The sequence below is a fragment of the Hipposideros armiger genome, unplaced genomic scaffold, assembly GCF_001890085.2.
Source record: "Hipposideros armiger isolate ML-2016 unplaced genomic scaffold, ASM189008v1 scaffold_962, whole genome shotgun sequence".
NCBI classification, from domain to species: Eukaryota; Metazoa; Chordata; class Mammalia; order Chiroptera; family Hipposideridae; genus Hipposideros; species Hipposideros armiger.
The window spans coordinates 107,579-131,179 of record NW_017732312.1 but is presented as its reverse complement, the minus strand read 5'-3'; the positions used below and the strand labels follow the sequence as shown (position 1 = coordinate 131,179).

At 35.9% G+C, this 23,601-nt stretch overlaps 1 protein-coding gene across 2 annotated transcripts in view; it reads right to left on the bottom strand.

Annotated features, from left to right (window-relative positions):
* MYO3A (myosin IIIA) overlaps positions 1 to 23,601 on the bottom strand; it is a 231,473-nt gene that overhangs the window by 182,910 nt on the left and 24,962 nt on the right. For both annotated transcript variants that reach the window (XM_019630872.1, XM_019630873.1), the window contains exons 4-6: positions 21,725 to 21,859; positions 4,314 to 4,418; positions 3,654 to 3,753 (exon numbers count right to left, since the gene is read on the bottom strand). In XM_019630872.1, the coding sequence (XP_019486417.1) occupies positions 3,654 to 3,753; positions 4,314 to 4,418; positions 21,725 to 21,859 (340 nt within the window). The remainder of the gene's footprint in view (positions 1 to 3,653; positions 3,754 to 4,313; positions 4,419 to 21,724; positions 21,860 to 23,601) is intronic.

Genomic DNA, 23,601 nt, shown 5'->3' with positions numbered 1-23,601 from the left:
TATATATATATATATATATATATATATATATATCTACACCCCCATATATATGGACATATATATCCACATATATGCACCTTTATATATACCTATATAAAGAACTAAAAATACTAATGAAATAGAAGAATCCAAAAACAACCAAAACAAGCAATCAATGAAAAAAAACACACCCCAAAACATCCAAGAGAACCCAATTAACAATAACTGTATAACATACCAAAAGAGAAACCAAAACTGGAAACAAACAAGCAAAAAAAAGAAAAGGGAGAAAAAACAAGAAATAATCAGTGCCCATCTTGGCTGAAGTCCGCCAAGCTCTCCCCAGGTTTTCCTCTGCTACACGCACACTCCTGTGTGTCTTGTGGGGGCAGAGCCAGCCGTCTGGCACCTAGAATGAGCCTGGTAATGCAGGTCTATTTTAGATGAGTGGGTTTATGAGGCATGATAGGTAGTTTTTTTTAAAGTCAGTGTTGTTTCTGCTCCCGCCTGTCCAGAGGCACTCTGATTTCTGCGCAGCCAGAGGACTGGATGTGCATCTTCAGGTGCTCTTTCCACTGGTACAAATTCCTGGTTTTGAATGTTAAAAATATTGAGTATTCCCTCAGTCAATTTCCTGCATTGCTTCTGAAACAAATCTTAAATCTCCCCCCAGAGAGAGAGATGCCTCGGGCAGATGGGGGTGAAGATCACGTTCTTGGGACAGGCAAAAGAGAAAAGCATGCTAATAAATTTTGAAGTACTTCCAGAAGTAGGTTGAAGTACTCAGTATTTCGTAGTACTCGATTACAGGTGCCAGAGCCCTGCCTCAGAACAAGTGTGGCACATTTAAGGAACTGAAAGAAGATGACCTGGCTCTTAGATGACAGGACAGAGGGCACCTGATGAACACCAAGGGATAGAAAAAGGGTATCAGTCATTAAGTGCTCACCCTGTGTCAGCACAGAGGATCCTAAGGCAAGCCTTTCCCAAGGGCTAGTGGCAGCCATTGAACAGAATATTGAGCAAGAGAGTGGTGGGATCATATGTGCTTTCTGAGAGGGTCCCTCTGGCTGCAGTTTGGAGAAAGAACTGGAAAGAAGGCAATGAGATTAGATGTGGGGAGTTTAGTAAAGTGTAACTACAGGAGCCCAGGTCAGGGATGATAGCTAGGATTGGGAAAGAGCAATAAAGATGGAGTCTGAGCATCTATAACAGAGAAACAAAGTTTTGTGACTAATTATAGATGTGGGCGGTGAAGACAAGGGAAGACTCAAGGACAAGCCTAAGATTTCAGGCTTGAGCAACAAAACAGATACTGGTAACTTTTTCTAAGACAAGAAACTCTTGATGGAAAGCAGGTTTCTGGGGATGAATGAGGTGGTGAAGTTCCATTTTGGACATCTTGAGGCCTGGCAGGCATCCCAGTACAGATCTTCAGTACCCAATAATACGCTTGCCGTATATTTTATGAGGTGAGAAATTCAAATTACATGCATTCTAACACCTTTACTCCCCAGCCGGAGACTTCTCTAAAAAAATGATTTAAACATAAAATGAGGACATTGACTTTCAGTTTGATTCTGCACTTTGTGGCTTACTCCATCTTAGTCCTTCTGCCCTTGAGAAGTTCCACTATGCACCTCCATCCTCAGGTTTCAATTCATATGAAAACCTATACAAATCATTTTAGGTGAAATGAATCCGTGTCCTCTTACTGTGGAAAATGGAAATACAAGCACCATCTTATATGCAAAAGGTAGCAGTTTAGTATCAGACATCAGGAACACATTTAATAGGCAGCTGGACCGCTTTCTAATTGTTGCTAAAAGTTAAATCTTTAAGTTAGTTCATCTAAAGCCAAAGCTCTCATTTTGGCAGGTTTCTAACTTGTGACTACTTTATAAAGATATCATATAAAAGATCACCTTATTTATTACCTAGGTACATCTTTTTAATCTAGATTACTTTGGAGGGTTTCCCAGGAAGTTGCATTTCTCAAAGCTACTGGCTTGCCAAGTTTTCCTTCCATAACTGAGAAGATGTTTATTAACACTTGTTTTAACAATTTTCATCTAGGCTATGTAAGCTTTAGCCATTTTTGAGAGCACGGGAATTATAAGATCTCCAGGTAATTATTAAGCTCTCCATTTGGGTCTGTTACAGTGGAACCAAAATTGTTTTCTGAGGAGAGTCAGAGTCAGGGCCCTGCCTATGGAACAGTGTAAAGCATTTTCTTATTTTTTTGTTGTTTGTTTTTAATTTCAGGCACAAGCTCTTATTAGTATTGTAGCCCAGCCAGATTATTCAAACACACAGCTTTGAACTCAACTAGCAACACAGGCTACTTCTGCCCCAGTTATTAGTCAGGAATCCACTGTCAGACGCACAGCTGCTCAGTAGTTCCCAAAAGCTCAGCTGAGGAAAAACAAGGCATACGCATGGTTGTTTGAAGGGTATGCTATTTATCCATTTCTCTTTAGATACTCTGAAATTCATTCCTGGGGTAAGCCAGATCTCTAGAGAGCTACATACTTGGATATTAAAACAATTAATTTCTAAAGTTAATCAATGAACTTCCCTAAGCATCAGTTTCTAATGCTACATGAAGGAATATCCATTCATGCAATGATCACTTACTCCGAATATCCAAAGCATAAAGTTGACACACTAGAATAAGACATAGTCCCACCACTCAAAGAGCCCACTGTCTACCTTTCTAAGTATCTTTTTCTATCTCTAAAGACCAAAGAGATAACTATAATTCCATGTGATAAACACAAAAATGGAGAGCTGTAACAGGGCACAGAAGTACAAGGAAGAAGACCTTACCCAGCCAGGATGCGGGGGAAGAAAGACCGAATAATACTGAGATGTCCTAGAATGATGCGGCCCACCTCACAGGATTAGGGTTTTCACAGGGATCAAATGAGAGGAGGTGTGGGAGAGCGGTGTCGAAACCGGTTCTTAACTGCCCAGGTAAAGAATACAGGAATGAGCTGGGGTGTCCTTGGCTCTGACACAGAAACTCCTTATTAGTGAATATGGGGATTTATTCTCTCACATGCAAACGGTCCAGAGATAGGGCAGGCTCCAAAGTTGGTTGATTCAGTGGTTCGATTATGTCATCAAGGGCCCTCCTTCTTCCTGTCCTCGGCCCTGTCTTTTCAGGGTGGGCTTTCCACTTGAGATAAAACACCTCAGGACAGAACAAGGTGGGCTGCAGCAGGTTCAGGCATCGCATGAAGACATGGAAGGTCCCGAGGAAGAAAGAGACCATCATTCTGTGTGCCTCCTTCTTTAGAGGGAAGAAATTCTCCCAGAGACCTTTGAAGATTGCCCCTCGTATCTCAAAATTCTAGATTTGAGTGCATGCCCACTTGTAAAGAAGTCACCAGCAAGGGCCGAGGGATTTTTAGGAAGAGGGAAATCTTTTGGGGTGCCATCTACTTTAGAGGGTCAGCCACACATACTGCTACCGTGGTGTTATGGGCACAAGCTTAAAAGAAGTCACTTTTCTGGGATGCTCTAATTTGCCAAATTTAAAAAAAATCTCTACATTTTCTAACCTCAAGTAGATCCTGTTTTCCTTTACTTTCAATGCCTGGAAAGAAAGGCTGATGAAAAACGATCAAGTCATATCATACTACTCATTTTGCATTTCACACAAAACTTACCAAAATCTACGAGTTTAACTCCGCCTTCAGTAGTCAACAAAATGTTATTTCCTTTTATATCACGATGGATAGTTTTGTTGTTATGCAAATGCTGAAGTCCCTAGAAGTGGGAAATATATCATGATTTTTAAAGAAAGCATCAAACAAAAAATAATTTTTCAGATGGATACATTTGTGCAATATAAATAGGAAACACATGTTAAAGTTAACATGCAAACATTCATAAATGTTTCATACTGAATAGTCAATTCAAAGTACATCATCTCTACTTTGGACTATATAAACATTTCTAAACCCAGAGCATATCCCTAGCTCTTGTCAAATATTTTATTAAAAATATGCTGATCTCAAACAGAAGAAAACATTCTACATACTTATTGTAAATAACGGCAAATAAAAACCTAACTATTAGTAAAAAATGCACATTATCTACACAATCTCAGAAATACATTTAGGAGATCAGAGCTCAGAATTCTTTTGACACGAGGAGGGTAGATTTCTAACGGAAGAAAGGAATTAGCAATGCTAAACATCTCAAATTTTGCATATACTCTTGCATCAATAAATACTAATGTAGCGATATTTTTCTAAAAATAAGATCTATATTTTTAAACTAGAACCGACTCATAATTAATGCACAAATAATTTAAATTGCCTTACCATTAGGGCTTCACGTAAAATATAGGCAATTATGGGCTCATTCATTCTTTTACCCTTTTTCAAAAATCCTTTCACAAGATCTGTCACTGATCCTCCATTGCACAGCTATAAAAGAATAGTTCAAGACTGATATTAAAACAGATATGACATTTTAAGTACTTGCTATCAAAGGTTTCCCCAAAACATTTTTTTAAATGGTTTCATTTTTTGTTTCAAATGATTATTCTCATCATCCTTCTGGTTTCATAAATGAAATGAACACATAAACTTGTACAATTATTTATTGGAACAGTTTTCATATGAATTAATTTTTAGAAAAGAATTTGGAGAGGCATGGGTTTGATTTTTAAATTCAAGGATAAGAATCATGAGTCCACAAACTAGTCTCAAATTTTAGGATCTAGGGTTAAAAAGCATTATTGACATCTGACAGTTTAATTATTATGATAGTGCAATAGAGTCTATGATTTGAATACATGACAATATGCAATTTTACATGTGCATTAATTTAAAAACATGCCTCCCTTCTGGCAAAACTTCAGAGCACATTAAAGTAAGGATTAAAAATAACATTTTAGAAAACTTCTAAATATCATGTTTTTTTTGGCTCTTTAAGCCTCTTCCGTCCCCACCCCCCAAAAGTGGGCTCTAAATGGAAAAGCGAGAGGGAGGAATATGGTAGAGGAATTTTTCACATCCAGGTTCTCCAAAGTTAGCATGAAATCCCACAGAAAACTCTCGAAGGGGCTGCAAATTTGCAGAATGTAGAATTATTGACATTAGCAATTGGAGATGAGTAAGCAAATGGCCAAGTGAGGCTCTGACCACAGGAGCACTGGACCCCCTCATCCTGACCAATTAGCCTTCGCATTCAGTCTGCCTTTCCTCCACGTCCTTGTCTGTGCTCTCCTTACGCTGACCCTGGGGGCTTCCTCTCCCACCTGCCTTCGGTTACTCACCAGCTCCTGGGAACTGAAAGAGTCATAATTTCTCTGACACTACTAGCCTAAATAGAGGCAGAGAAAGGAGGCAACAGGAAGTACGCTCCTAGCATCTAAGTTGGAAACATCGAACACATTTTCTCACAAACTTTTCTATCATGGTACTTAGGTTTTATTGGACACCTGAACACTTCCTTCCCATACATTATGGATTAGATAATAATAGCTGAGGTGTGTTGAGCATGTACTTCGTGACAGGTACATTCCCAACCCATTTATATATAGTATCTCTATACCTCACCACTTTCTGAGGTAGGGATTATTATCACCTCCATATTCAAGATCGGGAAACTGAGGCACAAAATGGTGAAGTAACTTGCAAGAGATCACACAGTGGTGACAGAGCTAGGATATGACCTCAGACAGTGATTCTACAGCCAAGCTTCAGGCTTAACCATGATACTCATGATCCCCCAATACAATGCTACTTTATGATCACACTTAACCATGATATTTCATGATCACACAGTAAGCTTGATGGGCTGGCTGGCCCATCTAACCCTAAGCATCATGTTACATATTGTTTTTATTAGAGTATATTTTAAAATCTAAACATGAACTTGCAAATGAATATTTAGATGCAGCCCCATTTATAACTGGTGTGCTTTCTACATTCAAAAAAATGTTCTTTCAGCTTATACAAGAGTATGTGCAACCCTAACATTCCAAAACCTGCATTTTCTTCTGTATCAAGAATGAAGATACTCTTAAACTGGATAAACTGAGGAGTGTTGTGCCCTGGCCGCGGCAAACGGTGTCACACTCCCTCTACTGTGGCCTAGCATAATCGGTTTACAAAATTACCCAAAATTGACTAAAAAGAATGAGAGTCCTTTAAATTGCATGGCACTTGTTGTAAAGAAACAGTTTTAGGACCAGTTTTTAAATTTCTAAAACTCATACATCTTTTCCTATTTCTCCAAACTGTGACCTATCTTTGGCTGTATCTTCTGTGGTAGGCTATTAAGTTAATACAAGAGTAAACAGCTAGAATGTCACAGGGGAATAAAAGAACCCTAAAGAATGTGCAGTAAATAAAATAAAAAAGTGAAATATAAGACAGACTAATGCAATCATACACTTTGCACTAAGCAGTTCAAATTTTACTTTCTGGTATCATTTTACTTAAAATAGTTATTTTTCCCATTGGGTAAAGTTTAGAATACAGGATTGTTTATAATATATAATTTACCTTTTTTTTAAAGTAGGGTATATTGAAGTATAACTTACATATAATAACAATTAAATTTTTTGTACATCTGAAACTTATTTTTTAAAAACAGAAAAAAAATTCACCTTATTCAGGATAGAATTCTGAGTTTTAACAAACGTATTAGTCATGTAACCACTACCACAATCAAAATACAGAATGAATCCATCACACAAACATCTTCCCTCACATCTCTTTATGGTCAAAACCTTCCCTAGCCCCTGACAACCACTAATCCTTTCACTGTCCCTACAGTTTTTGTCAAAGAAAGTGAATCATACGTTTTTGTCAAAGAAAGTGTGTAGCCCGTTAAGTCTAGCTTTTTTGACTTAGCACAATGAATCTGAGATTCATCTACGTTGCTACACATTCTTTTTAACGCTGTTTATGCCTTTAATGTTGTTTATGCCTTTTAAAATGCTGAGTATTCCACTGAATAGATAAACCACTGTTTATTCATTCACTAACTGAAAGACATTTGAGTTTCCAGTTTTGAGCAATTGTGAGTAAAAGTACTAAACATTCACATATAGGTTTTTACGAAAATGTAGTTTTCATTTCTCTTAGGTAAAACCTAAGAGAGAGAATTGCTAGGTCCAATGGGTCATATGTTTGACCTTCTAAGCAACTTCCATATCAAGTAAATATTTGCCTAATCCAAGGTCACAAAATTTTTCTTGCATATTTTCTTCAGGAAGTTTTATAGTTTTAGGTTTTACATATAGGTAGGTCTATGATCTATTTTAAGTTAATTTTTGTACATCGTGTGAGGTATGGGTTTTATGTGGATATCCAATTATTACAGTACGCTTTTCTATTAGTCAAAAGTGTCCAAGAAACAGAAGCTATAACTCCGAATTGAGTTTAAAATCTAGTTGCCAACACCAAGGATAGGGGACCCTTAAGTATATATTACTAAGTGAAAGAAGGCAATCTAAAAAGGCTACATACTATATGATTCCAATTATATGACAGTCTAGAAAAGGAAAAACTATGGAGACAGTGAAAGATCAATCACTGATGCCCAGGGAGAAGGAAAAGAGGGATGAATAGATGGAACACAGAGAATTCTTAGGGCAGTGAAAAAAGTCTATGATACTCTAATGGTGGACACAGTCCATTATATATTTGTCAAAATCTATAAAATGTAAAACACCAAGAGTAAACCCTAATGTAAACCATGGACTTTGGGTGATAATGATATACTGTTATTGGCTCAGCAACTATAACAAATGTACAACACTAATGCCAGGTGTTAATTACAGAGAAAACTGGGGACAGGGAGAAGGCTTAATGGGAACTCTCTGTACTTTCTGCTCAATTTTTCTGCAAACCTAAAGCTGTTCAAAAAATGAAGCCTAGTAATTTAAAAAAAAATCTGACTTCCCACATCAAGAATATATGAAAAGATCTTAATAAAGGAGCATACAAAATTAACTCAAGTTATGACAGACCCCCTATAGTTTCTTCTCAGTAACTACCTAAATTATTCTACTCATGGTTGCATTTTATATCCAGTACACTTTAACATAAGTGAGGTGCTAACACAGAAAATATTCTTGATATACATAAATCTTCATCGTAATAGTATTTGGGGGTAAGAAAAGATTTTTAGAAGAATTATTATTTATTCCTTTATATTGGACAAATATTTATTGAATTGTTACAATGCACAAAGCACCGGGACAGGTACTAAAGTGGATCAAAGATGACTAAGATACCTTCTGCTCTCAAGAGGCTTTAAAACAGTCAGACAGTGGTTTTCAAACAGGGATGATTTTGCCCCAAGGGGACAAATGGCAATGTTTGGAGATATTTTTGATTGTCTGGACTAGGGAGCTGCTACTGACATCTAGAGGTCAGGGGTGCTGCTAAATATCTAACATGGCACTGGGCAATCCCCCACAACAAAGAATCATCCAGGCTGAAATGTCAACAATGCCATGGTTGCAATAACCCTGAATGAGAGAGATTAAAAAACAATCACTGGGACTGGCCGAGTGGCTCAGTTGGTTAAGAGCTCGCTCAAGAGTTTGAGCTCTGAGCAACAGTGGTTCGATGCCTGGCCTGAGCTGAGCTGCTGCTAAGCTGCCAATAGGTAGCAGGATGGTTCAGCTTAAAAAAACAAACAAACAAACAAACAAACAAACAAACAAAACAATCACTTAGCTTATATGTTCAGTCTTGAATTATAATTATGTGGATAATAATTCTGAGCAAGTACTGTAGAACTTCACTAGTAACATTACTAGACTGATATCATCAAGTTGGGAGGGAAAAATAGAAAAGGTTTTAAAGACAGGATAGAATCTGCCATCACTATGTTGACAATAGTTTTCTCCAGGTTGTTCTGGTGTATTCACTTTGACTGTGGTGTCTTCTACAATAAAATAGAAGTACTGGGCTGGCCAAGTGGTTCAGTTGGTTAAGAGAGCAAGCTTTGAGCAACAGGGTCGCTGGTTCGAATCCCACATGGGCCAGTGAGCTGAGCCCAAGCTGAGCTGCCACTGAGCAGCCAATGGGTGGCAGGATGGCTCAGCTGGTGAGAGCACGTGCTCCGCCGGATGGCTCAGTAGTTAGAGTGTGCACGCTTAGCAACACGGTTTCCAGTTCGACTCCTGCATGGTATGGTGGGCTATGTCCACCCGCAACTAAGATTGAACACGGCGCCTTGAGCTGAGCAGCCATGAGCTGCCGACAGGCAGGTGGCGACTGGACTTGGAGCTGAGCTAGCTGAGCCCTCCACAACTAAGATTGAAGAACAACAACTTGACTGTTCCCCTTCCCCAATTCCCCAACACTGTTCCCCTTCCCACACTGTTCCCCTTACCCAATTTCCCCAACAAAATCTTTAAAAAAAAAATCTCAGAGAGAGATGGTGGGCTCAATTCTTAAAAAAAATAAAAATAAAAAAAAATAAATAAATAATATATATATATATATAAATACTTTTTATAAAAAAAGTATATATACACACTTTTTTTTTCTTTAGTACCTATCTCAGTGCTTTGCACACAGTAACAATTGTCTGGGAGGAATCAAAGATTTGAAAATTTCCTCTTCTTAGACCCTACCCAATCCTTCCTGTATCCGTTCTCTGCAGGGAATAGCAAAGTTTATTTCTCGGGCTGCTTCCTAAGCAGAAACAGCAGTTTAACCTACAGAATAGAAAGGATTTTCTGAATGAAATTTCAAGAAAAATTAGGTTAAAATGAAAAAGAAATGGGAGAGAGGGCAAATACAGTAGACAAGAAAATTATCAAACAGACAAAAGGTACCAAATGTCAATGAGCCATAAAATAATTTGTGGTTGACCTCCTCCTAAAGATGCTCAAAATGAGATCACATCATGACTTTTCTAAATCCTCATTTAGAATTAGTGATATTTCAACTAGGCTCTTGGATGATATTTGCATTTTGCTCAACTAGCATAAAATGCCTTTCCTATATGAAGAAAAGTTAAAAAAAGGTATGTTTGTTTTTAAGTGAATTAAAGGATTAAAATATGTAAAATGAAATGCAAATGTTCTTAAATTAGACAATAAATCATAAAAACTGAAAAGGACCTTATGTTTCCCTTTAAAAAGAAGTTCATCCATGGGAATGAGTTATGTCATTTTTACCCTACGCAATTTTTCAATCACCAAGGTAGACTACAATGGGGATTTGTAATAAGGGACTAAGAAACCCTTAAGTACAGCTTTGCAACATAATGCTCTTTAATCGAACAAAATTGAAGTATAATTTTCTTAAAACAGAGCTACACTAATTAAATAACAGAACAGCACTGAAAATGAACGCTCTACTCAGGCTGTAGTCAAACATTAAAACAACCTAAATCAAAAGGGATGATATTCTATAAACCGATACTAACTTCCAAAGAGAGCCTTTATAATTTTTCTAAATGTATTGTCTTTGCCATGTTAGGAGAGAATACAAGAATTTTGCTCAAATTTCTGAAAAAGGACTACTAATTTCAGCAGTTGGCATTTCTGTCTTTTGCCATTTTCAACTGGGTTTTTCTTGCTGTTTATTCTAAGAATGCTCAAAGGCCATTTGCTGAGTCTGACCATATTCTATTTAAGGCTACAAAAGCAGAAACTCTTTGTATTGCTCATTCTAGTTTTTACTTTGCTCATTTTATGAAAGTGCTCTCAATATTCATGTTTAAATCTTTTTGTAGAAACTAATCTTTAGCAAATGCCTACAAGTGAAAATTTTGTATCATATGGTAAGTGTATGTGCAATGTTATAAGATGCTGCTGAACTGCTTCTCAAGTAACTGCCTAATTTATTGCCTAAGCCATGTGCAAAGTTCACTTTGCTCCACAATTTCACCAATACTTGGTATTAATAGTCTTTTTAATTTTAGCCATTTTAGTTGGTGTGTACTAGCAGTCTCATTGTGGTTTTAATTTGAATTTCCCTAAAGAGTAAAGATACTGAACATATTTTATTATATATATGTATGCTTTTGTGAAGAGTCCCAAGTTTTTGCTCCCTTTTTTAAAAACTGGGTAGATGTACTTTTTAGGGGAAATTTCCACCTATTCCTAGTGTGCTGAGAGAGGTTTATCACAAATGGGTATTGAATTTTGACATGTTTTTCATGTTTTCTCTTTGATTCTCTTGATGTAGTATATTTTAATGTTTAACAAACTTATTTTAATGTTTTATTAAACTTGCATTCCTGAGATAAATCCCATTCAGTCAGGATGTATTAACATTTTTATATATTACTGGATTTGATTTGTTAATGTTTAGTGAAGAATTTTTGCATCTATGTTCACGTGGAATGTTAGAATGTAGTTTTCCTGCAGTATCTTTATATTCTTTTGTCAGTATAATTCTGGCCTTGTAAATGAGTCAACAAGACTCATTATTTGTTGCTTAAAGATATCATAGGATTCTTCCCCCCCCCCCAAAATGGTGGTGTGAGTTCTGTGAACCCATTCTCCAGTGAAACAACCATAACTGGTGAAAATCATGAAAATAAATAACTATTTAAAATATTTGGAAATTTTATAAGGGCTTATAAGCAAATGAAGTAACATTCAAGAACATAATTAAATCTCAGTAAGAACAGCAGGACTCTTGGACAGTTGAGGCACCCTCTTCCCCTCATCTCTGACAAGAGAGTGATTAAAGCACTAGTTTGGGGGAGTGTTTTCAAGAATACGGGGTTCCCTCTTCCCCCAGCTCCTATTCAAGATCTACAGAATCTTCCTGAAAGGGGAAGACCACCAGCATTTCTCACCCTTCTCCAAAGCTCTGTGCTGTCGAGTCTAAAATTGAGGTGTGTGTGAGATATTCCATTCTTCTACCTAGCTCCCATTCATAGGATGGAGTTGTAACTCAAGAATGGCAAGCCAAAAATAATGGGGGTCCCCACTGCCCTCACATCAGTTTGCTCATAGGACATAGGTTCCATGCTCATAGGACATAGGTTCCATGCAAGCTGAGAAGACCAGAATTGGTCTTCTACCTCTCTGGTCCACAACCCTGATTATAAAACAGGATGCCACTCCAAGAGATGTGGACCACTGTCCCTGCTGCCAACTCCAGAATAGTGGCTCAGACATTTTGCCCAGAGACAGAGGCAGGCCATAGAAACAGTGAGCTCTAAAACTTTACCCAATGTACTTGACTTTAGGAGAGTGTATGAAGTTCAAGCCCAAGGTCACGCTTAAAAACAGTGGAGACCTTGGTAATTGTAAGGAGGCTAGTAGCTCCATGAGAGCAAGAAGTTAACAGTACAAAAGTTAGCATAGAAGAGAGATTCATGAAAGAAACAGCTAAGAATAAATTCCTAGGGTCAGGACCAGCTTCAAAGACCTCAAAGACCAGCCTCAAAAACACCCATTCAGAGAGGCCTGAATTTAATTAGATCAGACTATAAATCAATTTATACCCCAAGACACACACTGTTGAAAACTATATTAGAGAAATTATGTGACAATTAGTGGAGCCTAATAGCTGTGTATTATACCAACAGAGGCAAACAGTTTAATGGAAAGATCAGGGAAAGATACAGACAAAGAAAACACTGTTAAAACCACTGTCATCCCAGGGTAACTGTACACATGCCCAAGGATGTGGCTTCTGAGGAGCTTCATACTGTGGAAAATAGATTTCACTAAAATAGTCAAGTCATTAAACAAAAATAACATGAATCTCCCCCAGTGGATTAATATCCAGAATTCCGACAACATATTCAAAATATGGCATACAATGTCCAGTTTTCAACACACAAAAAATATGAGATATGCAAAAGAAACAGAAAAAAGAAACATGCATACAAATGGAAAAAGCAGGCAACAGACGCTGCCTATGAGAGGGCCCAGATATTGAACTTAGCAGACAAAGGCTTCAAAGTGGGAATTATAACTATGCGTATGTTCAAACAACTAAAGGAAACCATGCTTTAAGAAGTGAGGAAAGGTATGATGGAAATGTCTCATCAAATACAGAATATCAATAAAAAGAAAGAACTCCTAAAAAAGAATCAAATGAAAATTCTGAGTTGAAAAGTAGAATGATGTAAATGAAAAAATCATCAGAGGAACTCCATAGTAGATTTGAATTGGCAGAAGAAAGAATCCACAAACTTGAAAATAAATTGATAGAGATTATGACATATGAAAAGAGTACCTTCATTATATGAACAGTCTCAAAGAAATGTATGCATACCAACATATATGTAATGGAAGTGTCATATAGAGGAGAATATGGAGCAGAAAAAAACCTTTGAAGAAATAATTGCTGAAACTTAACAAATTTAATGAAAAATATTAATGTATACATCCAAACAGCTCAAATAACTCAAGTAGGATAAACATAAAGAGATTCGTAGCCAGTCATAAAAAATAAAAATGTTAAAAGCCTAGGATAAAAAGCAAATATTGAAAGTAGCATGGAAAAAAATGAATTGTCTTGTACAAGGGAATCCTAATAAGATTAACTGCTGACTTCTCATCAGAAGCAATGGAGGCCAGAAGGAAGAAGGATGACATATTTAAGTTACTAAAGAAAAAACTGTCCACAAGAATCTTATATCTAGCAAAACTCTCAAAAATGAAGAGGAAATACATTCCTAGGTAAACAAAACTGAGAGAATTCGTTGCTACCAGATCCATCTTATAAGAAATACTAAAGGAAGTTCTTCAGGATGAAAGCAAGTGATCACAGATAGTACTTTGACTACAAATGAGAAAATAAAGAGCACCAGTAAAATTATTTGATTATAAAAGATACCATAAATGCATACTTTTGTTAACTGTTTTAAAAAGCAATTGTACAAAAAAACAATATGTACATAATTGCATTGTTGAGCATATGGTATACAGAAATGCAAAATATTTGACAATAACAGCACAAAAAAAGTGGATTAGAGCAAAGCTGTATTAAAGTAATGATACCATATGGTGACTCAAAGTCAGAACAAGTGAAAACAACCAGAAATGTTAAATAAGAAAGTTAATATCAGAAACTCAATAATTACATACTTGCTTTCCATCTCTCAGCTTTTTCAAAATACATAGTTATATACATATATTATAAATATGTATACCACTTATTCATCTAATATGTATAACAATGAAGCACAAAAAGGAGAAAGATGGAATAATATTTCTGTGTCTTTCTGTAATTTAGTATAAATATTTGATAGAATTCACCAGTGAAACCACTGGGCCTGGTATTTTCTTTATATGAAGGATTTTAATTATAAATTGTTTCTTTTATTAATATAAAGCTATTTATGTTTTCTGTCAGTTTTATAGTTTCTGTCTTTCAAGAAAGACACAATAAATTGCCAAATATATTAATACAAAGTTGTTCATAACACTTTATTACTATCATATGAATATATGTAGATTCAACTGTGGTTTTCCCTATTTGATCCATTATATTAGTAATTTGTATTTTATCATATTTTCTAGATGGGTCTAACGAGATTTATCAAGTTTATTATTGAGTTTTTCAAAGAACGAACTTTTGCTTTCATTTTCTCTGTTGTTTTTATTCATTTTCTATTTATTTGATTTCTACTATTATCTTTATTATTTCTTTTTCTCAACATATTGAGTTTAATTTGCTTTGATTTTATTGGCATCTTAAGGCAAAAAATGATAATGACTTGATATTTTTATACCTTGCAATGTGATCACCCCACTAATTCTAGTCATCATCTGTCACCACGCAAACTTATCACAGTGTTATTGACTATATTCCCCTTCACCTTTTTTACCCCTGCCCCTGCCTGCTCCCCTCTGGAAAACATCCCTGTGGTTTCTGTTTTTATGAGTCTATTTTTGTTTTTTTATATTCCACATACAATATTTGTCTTTCTCTGTCTGACTTATTTCACTTAGCATAATACCTTCTAGGTTCATCCATGTTGTCACAAATAGCAATTTCATTCTTTTTTATTGCTGTGTAATACATACTATGTCTTCTTTATCCATTCATCTATCAATGGACACCTAGGTTGCTTCCATATCTTGGCTACTGTAAATAATGATTCAATGAACATAGGGATGCATACATCTTACCAAATTCGTGTTTTCATTTTCTTCAGATAAATCTCCAGAGGTAAAATTGCTGGGTCATGTGGTAGGTCTAGTTGTAGATTTCTGAGGAATCTCCACACTGTTTTCCATAGCGGATGCACCAATGTGCAGTCCCACCAGCAGTGCACAAGGATTCCCTTTTCTCTACATCCTTGCCAGAACATGTTTGTTTAGTTTTAAATTGTTTTTCTCCACCATAAGACTGTGAGTTCCAGGATGGCAGAGTTTGTCTCCTTCTCTATTGAATACCCAAAACCTACCAAAATGCCTGGGCTAAAATACAGATAATATTTATGGAATAAATAAATGACTGAGTGGATAAACTTAAGTTCTATATACTTAAAAGTTCTATAAACTTAAGTTCTATACACACACATACACACACACACACACACACACACACACACACAATGACAGAAATCCATCTTTTCACATGGTATGTAAGGTACCTCTTCAAAGTGTGACATTTTTTACTTAATTTCAATAAAATATATTAATGTACCGAATTCTGCATTCCAATAAAATACTGATAAGATATTAATGAGAACTAGAGCCATCATATAATAGATGTTTCCTAATGTGTAGTTTAGTAATAGGTTAAATTTTCACATTACTTTTCTAATATGTAAACTAGAAGCAGTACTTTTAAGGTGTTATTGACATATAATGTAATTGGATCATTTAAGTATGCAGTTTCATGTATTTTGGTAATTGCATACAGTCATGTAACCAGTAAATCAATAGATAAAACAGTTCCTTTTACCCTAAAACTGTTCAAAATTCTTGGGAAAACACCAGCAAATATTGGTAATGTCAGCAATAAGGAACCTATGATAAAAATCTATGATAAAAAAATAAATCTAATCTATGATTTAAAAAGAAAAGAACTTAACAGAAATATTTAAATATTAATATCTAATGTTAAGAATATATACATTGATTTACCAAATGGCAAAACATGTCAGGTCACCTCCCATTTTTTTCCCTGAAGTAATACCATGAACTTGCACTTATTCAGAGAGCAGCTGCTTTTGCAAGCTCTGAGTTACTAGTAGGGAAGAAAGGTCTAAACGTCTTATGTATATTATTTATGTATTTCCTGGTTTAGAAGAGTATAAAGAAATACATTTAGACTGCTTTTCCATCGAGCCCTTTAAATAAAAAATAAAATGAAATGACTGTAGGTAATTAGCTGTCTGTTCTGTTGTTAGTCACCAAATAATAGCCTTTTAGATGAGAGCTGGAAATGGCTGTTCCAGCCCTAAGAACATGAAAGGAATCATCCTGTCTGTACGCTTCTCCACTGCAATTGTGCACAGCGAAAGAAAGAAGGAACAATGCTGTGCTATTAGAGCAACTCAGAGGCCCAGAGGCCCACCCCTGCCCTGCATCACCTGACCCCTCCCACATGTAAAGCCTGCAGTGGCTTCATGTGCCCTTCTGTGTACATGTTATCTCCAGGGCAGTGACATTGAAGGGCTAGTAGCGCAACAAATAGAAACCACTGGTTCATTTTCTAACATCCTCTTTCTTTTCTTCATGGCAGGATTACTAGATGTAAGTATAAAAACAGAATAACCAATAATGCATGGCATATGAAAGTAGTATTTGTCCACGAAAAACCACTTCGGTTACTTCAAATGTGTATTTGACAGGCGTTATGACTATTTACTGAATTTTTGTGCTTCCAAATACCTCCTGTAATTCCCAGGCTTTGATCTCTTGAAATGGGTATAATTTCAAAGAGAAGAAAAAAAAATGCCATAATTGGAAAGCAATGAGAGAAAGCAATGTCACTATTAAAATGAACAAATCAGGGCCAATTCAGATAAATGACAGAACGCACTCTGTAGCACCACCATGAAAGGAGCAATTATACCTCAGATTGGCTTATGAGGGGGAGGGTCTTTTAACAGAAAGCTGTTCTAACTCTGAAATTTGGCTCCATTATGGCTGAGAGCACACTAAGCAAACAGCCCGAGAGAGAAGATTGAATTCCTCATGGATTTAAAATGTAGCTGTTCGTCCAAACAAGAAGAGGAAAATTACAGTTAAATCTCTGGTTTTTTCCTTTGTGTTCATCGGTAGCAAATGCTTAATAACAGACATTTAACTCAATTTTGACTGTGTTTTAGTCTCCTGGTTCAGTGATAAGCACATGCAGAAACCTACCAACTCCCCCTTGTCCATGTCTCCCTCCATCCTTGCCACTAATCTTAAGTAGACATTAGGAGTTAAAGGAAGCACAAAACCAAAAGAGGTACAGTGGACCCCCCTCATCAGCAGTCAAGCTTTCCATGGTTTCAGTTACCTGTGGTCAACCATGGTCTGGAAATATTACATGGAAAATTCCAGAAATAAACAATTCGTAAGTTTTAAATTGCACACTATTCTGAGTAATGTGATGAATTCTCTTGCTGTCCCACTCCATCTGATCAGGACATAAATCATCCTTCTGTCCAGCTTACCCATGTTGTATGTACAGTACAATCAAATATTTTGAGAGAGAGACCACATTCACATAAATTTTATTACAGTATGTTGTTATAGTTGTTTTATTTTATTATTAGTTATTGTTGTTAATCTCTTACTGTGCCTAATTTACAAATTAAACTTTGTCATAGGTATGCATGTATAGGAAAAAACATAGTATATGTAGAGTTTGGTACTATCTCCGGTTTCAGGCATCCACTGGGTGTCCTGGAGCGTATCCCTGTGGATAGAGGGTACGACTGCATCTACATTTTACTAAGCAGATCAGTCAAGAGATGTCATAGCAGTAGGCAGAAATTAATATAAGTATGGTATTTTAAAATGAAGAGTAAGTAAAAAAAAAATTAGTTCTCTCTTTATGCGTCCATCATTAGGAAAACCTAAAATATAAAAATCCCCATAGATCTTCTGAGAAAAAAAATTAGATCCCACAACAGAAAACATTCTACCTTTTCTCTTATTAGGTAGTTTCGTTACAAGTGCATAACTAGAATTTTAGAGGGCTAGTGACTTTTACTATATCTGCGCAACTTTTATAGTCTGAAAATAAACATACAGAGAATTTAGAAGGACAGAATTCCCAAACAGAGCCCTGTGTACTATTCATGCTCAAAAACTTAGAGTATAAAAATGAAGGAAAAATACAAGAAAGAGAAAAACTGCATCAAGATAAAAAAAGAATTAAAAAATCACAACTAAATAATAGAGAAAATAGACTGCTCAGCAAGATCTGAGTAAATATTCTTCTTCTTAGGATTTCCATTCTAGATTGAAATATAAAATAATTTTTCATGGTGAAAAGTCACTGGGCAGGAGTTTGTCTAAGCAGATACAGTACTCCCCACATGCTAGGCTGATAATGAGGGGAGTCACTGATCACTCAGCCCCTCCAGATCACCTTTTTTATGTAGATGCACATTAGAAGCCAAGCATTGTTAGCATGACTCTGTGGGTAACATCACAGCCTCTCTGGCCACTCTCTTGGTATCCTCATGCAAAATAATTCATTTGGGCTTTATTATGATAAGAGGTATAATTAGCAGTCATTTTGCAGAATAAAGTATTGATGCCAAAGCCAATTTTCTCAAAGTGCCTCTAAAGCAGCACCTGCACCATTCATGTTTATAAATCAGGTAATTGCACATCTAGATACTCATGTGTATATGTAATTACTTCGATTTACATATGCAAATCAATTATCTTTATACAGTTGGCCAACTTCTTCCTTTCTTTACACTTTTTTGCCCTACTCTGTAAGTTCATAGAATGGATTTATGAAATGTTATTTTAATAAACTACAATTTATTCTTTTCTCTCAACCCTTTTAGGGATATTTCCAATACCTCTACCTGATCATAAAACATAAGGACCAAGCTCAAAGAAGCTGTTAAGTTTCTACTGATTCATTGTATCAGGAGGCTGCTTCATTTGTACTGGATGTTCCCAAACCGTTTTCATCAATCTCTTCTGCTCTCTCAAAGAAACATTTAATTATAATCAGGAGTCTCCGACTCTCACCTAATTTCAGGTGGTAATACTGAGAAATGACAATATAATTAGAATAGGGATTTGGCTGTCATAAAAGACAATGATTGATCTAATTCAATATTTTTAAGCTCTGGGCAAAGATTTACACCTTGTATCAATGTCTATTTAAGCCTACGTTAGGCAGAATACCTGAAGCTCCTTTCAAATGTTAACCAGCCAATGACTCTATACAGAAGAAAGTAAAGATGCAATTACTGAAAATGTTTTGAAAGATATGAAGATTCAAAATTTTATTCAAGACTATATTAAAGATTTTACACAGCATTACATCTGAAAGATGCAAACACAAACATGAAGTAAACTCATTAAAATTCTCCATTAATTTAAGTCTAAATGGCTTCGGTTCAATAATTTATATTCTATTACTTAGGTAATTAAGTTTAAAGGATCTTTTACTCATCTTTTCTTTGTTTTAATGTGTGATTTAACAAAAATATAAAGCTATTTAAAACTTAATTGAGAAATACAATTCTAAAATCATAATTTGCCTATTTCTAAAGAACACAAGTGGTTATTTAAAAAATTTTAAACTTCTATAAAACAATACAGTTTCAGATTTTGAAAAGGTTCTTGAAAATACTATTTTACAATTTTGAAAGGCTCTATGGTTTGATTAATGGTGGCAGATTAAACATATAAATGTATTTCCTCTCACTCATGAATCTCCATAAAAATGCTAGTAAGAGAATAAAAAAGTAGAAGTCACAAGAAAAAACGAGAACAGAAAAAGGGAGAACAGTGGATAAGAGATTTCAACAAAATGTTTCAATGTGGAAAGCAGATGATGAAGGGGAACTGATTTAGGATGCAGAGGAAACCACAAACTAAAGTGCCAGATGAGCAGATTGACCCAAACAGGCTGGGTAACAGTGAAAGTGGAGGTGGAATTGAGAGGGTAGGGGCAGGAAATAAGGAATCCTTTGGAAGACTCCAATCAAAAGACTTGACACCTTCTTACCCCATAGTCTGATTATCAACACCCAGGAGCCTGCCTGAACACTCATCACACACACACCTAGGCAAGAGCACAGAGGTTTCATTCTCTAGAGAAGTCTAACGGAAGGGACTCAAGATGTGATGACATCAGTACAGTGGATAAGGAGAGTAAGGCGCATACCACTACATGATGTGCACAACAGAGAAGTAAACCTGGAAAGACAAGGCCAAGGATCCAGGAAATGGTGGACTCTACCCACGTGAGCAGCAGAGAGACATCAGAGGTCAGATGCATGGCAGATCTCCAGAATGAAATAGGAGGACATAGGGTTCCAGAAGTGCAAGTAATAACCTTGCCAAAATTCAGAATATGGATTACTAAATGGAAGAGAAGACACACTCAGCCATACATTTCCAGGTACAGCGATCAACACATTAAAAGCACAGACCTGCTCAGGAGAAGGTGGCACCACTGATCTGGGTCTCATTATCATTGCTCTACATTATAGGCCCTGTGGTTATGCTTGCTTTTTACTAACCAAGTGAATGTATTTATTTTGAAAAAGATAAAAATGATTAAGTCTATCTGAAATTATATTAAGTGAAAAAATAGGATAATTTCTTATGTGATATTGTCAATCACTTTAAACATACAAAAAAAGATGGATATGTGTTAAATGTTAAGAATGGTTCTTTTTACAGTTTCAAGTATTTTCTACAATGATCATGCATTATCTCTAGTACCATTTAAAAACCATGATAAAAAAATGTTAAGTAAGGAAACGATATAATATATAAATGATTATGCAGGAAAACCAACAAAACATTCTGAAAGAAATAGAATAGTCAAATGCTAATAAAATCATAATGAACACAATAAATATATGTCTGTTACAGTGGTCAAATAAAGGTTTTACTAGCCCTGATAACAACTTTTTAAAATTCTCAAAAGTTTCATTAGAATTAATGATTACCCCACTTGAATAATACTTTTCAATGAAAATTAGAAAAACCACATCCTTCCAGAATTGGCAGTTACCTTAGTTGGGCACCTTCTAGCACTCCTGCATTAGAGAGAATTGTCCAAACCTACTCCCAGGACTTGAAAAGGCAGAATGTACAGTTTTCATTTGGCAACTTCAGTATTCAACACCATTTCTAGTAAGGGTTTTTTCCCCCCATAAATGTAAATACCTGGTTCTGTAATTTATGTCATTAGTATTCAATGAGAACTGAAAAAAAAAAATCACAGTTCACCATTTTTGTCTAATGAAGCCTCACTTACATTAATTTTCTCTTCTCTCCTAGCACTTGGCACAGAGCCTCAGTCACATGTTAGTTGAACAAAATATGGATGCATAAATAAATATTATAATGAAGTCCCTTTTAAGCTTGTTCTTCTTCAAGGAAAATAATCCTAGTTTCTTTAGTCTTTTATTGTGGAGGTGTTTCCTTTTAATCTTTAAGATTCTTCGTGGCTTTTCTTTAATTTCCAATGCATCTTAAGATGACAAGGGCACAATATTCTACTGAGGAGGTGACCAGTCAGGAACACACTAGAACCACTTTATGATATCGACATTACATAAACGTTAAGTCATTCTAAGACCACACTGCACATATCTACCCATAAAATAATGTTGAAACACTTACCTCAAGTACCAGCCAGAGTTTATCTCCATTTATTTTATCCTTTTTGAAGTACATCCCATAGAATTTGACCACATTAGGGTGGTCAGAAAGTGCTTTCAAGATACTGTACTCTGCTTCAATCTCTTCATCAATATCCTAGTTTCAAAAAGCAATAGGAAGAGAAGTGTGAGAAGAACATAAATAATATCAAAGAAACATAATACAGACTACCAAGTGGAGAACGTTGTCCAGACAAGGTCATAATAATTTTATTGTGCTTAGTAAGTACTGTGTATTGAAATTTCTCATTACGTTGCTCAAAGGGGGAGATTGGGATTCTCCTGCTAATCAAATAGGTCTCTAATTATGTTAATTACATTGAATTAAAAAGGGATAAATAAAAGGCTATTTTTTATATGCAATTAGAAAGAAATATAAAAGGAGAACTACTGCAGATGATTTTCCTTTCTTTGCAGCGTTAGCTTCATTGCAGTGGCAAAAATCACTGATTCTAAATAGAAGCTTTTAGCTGGTTCATTTTGTTCCTTTAAATGCAGGATATTGAGAAGCTATCAAAAACTAGTCATACAAGCAATAAAATTCCAACCTTTCAAAAAACTAAATAGTTAAATTATATAAGATGTATATAGCCCTTAGCTGAACGCCTGTTCACTAGAACTGGTTGCTATCCTGTCAATAAAAATGCAAGGTAGCCACTTAGTCATGTTCCTACAAAACCATATATACATGAAACAAGTCACAGAGTAATAAATAAGAGAAAGCTTTCTAATATTGTTTTTACAATAACATTTAATGTCCATGTTGTTTTAAGACAGAATTACGGAATCATAGAGTTGGAAAGAATTTTAGACCACAGCTCTAATCTGAGAGGAAGAAACTAAAGTTCAGAAAAGGAAGAGTCACAGAAATGGTTAGTGTGAAGACTAAGGCTGCAAGTCGACTCATCACTGGCCTTTTGATCCTCTCATTTAATCCTTTTCTTGGAGAGGAAATTACTAGTTCAAAATCCGTAATAGTAAGAACGTTTTAATAAAAAAGCCACTCTGTAAAATGCTTGGATGCATTTAGATTTATTTTATTTAGATTATAATCTCTTGGTTATAAATCTTTTTTATTTGACGTGGGATATGAAGAGTAAATAAATAATTCTTAGAAAACCATATATGTACTGTGACAAGAATAAAAGCAGCAAAAGAACAAATTTCATACTATAGCTATGAAATCAGTATGTTCCATTAAAGCAATACAACAAAGCACGATTTACAAGGTTAGAAGTACACCAAACAGGAGTATATGATGAAAGAAGAGTGGTTATGTGTATTCCTCAGCCACTTGTTCTTCTCCATTAAGAAGCAGAGGAATGGGAGAGAGACACTGATGATGGAATCAGACATTGGGATCCATCCGGAGCACATTCTCTTGCCACCATGAACCCCAACCCCTAATTGCAAAGACTACAGAAGGGAGGTACAGTCACTCTAGTGCAGTGTAGCTCGCGTCTCTCGTTCCTGCTCATTCCCGTTCAAATGGTGAGAACTTCCCCGGTAGGGGAACGCGAAGACGTTCAGCACAAATTATAACTGAGCATAGTGTGTGCTTCTCGTTATTTTCCCTCATTCTTTTGTAATTTATTACTCTCTTCCTCCTTTACTCATAGTATGAAACACTGGGTTTAGGAAAATAAACTATCAAAAAAGAGCCACCCTAAGATGAACAGAGGCCCAGAGACCTTTTTTTTATTAAAGATTTTATTGGGTAATTGGGGGAGGGGAACAGACAAGTTGCTGTCCTTTTGTTCTTCAGTCTAATTGTGGAGGATGTCACTTCACTGGCCCATGTGGGTATTATCATTGCGCTCTCCCAGCTGAGGCAGTTGC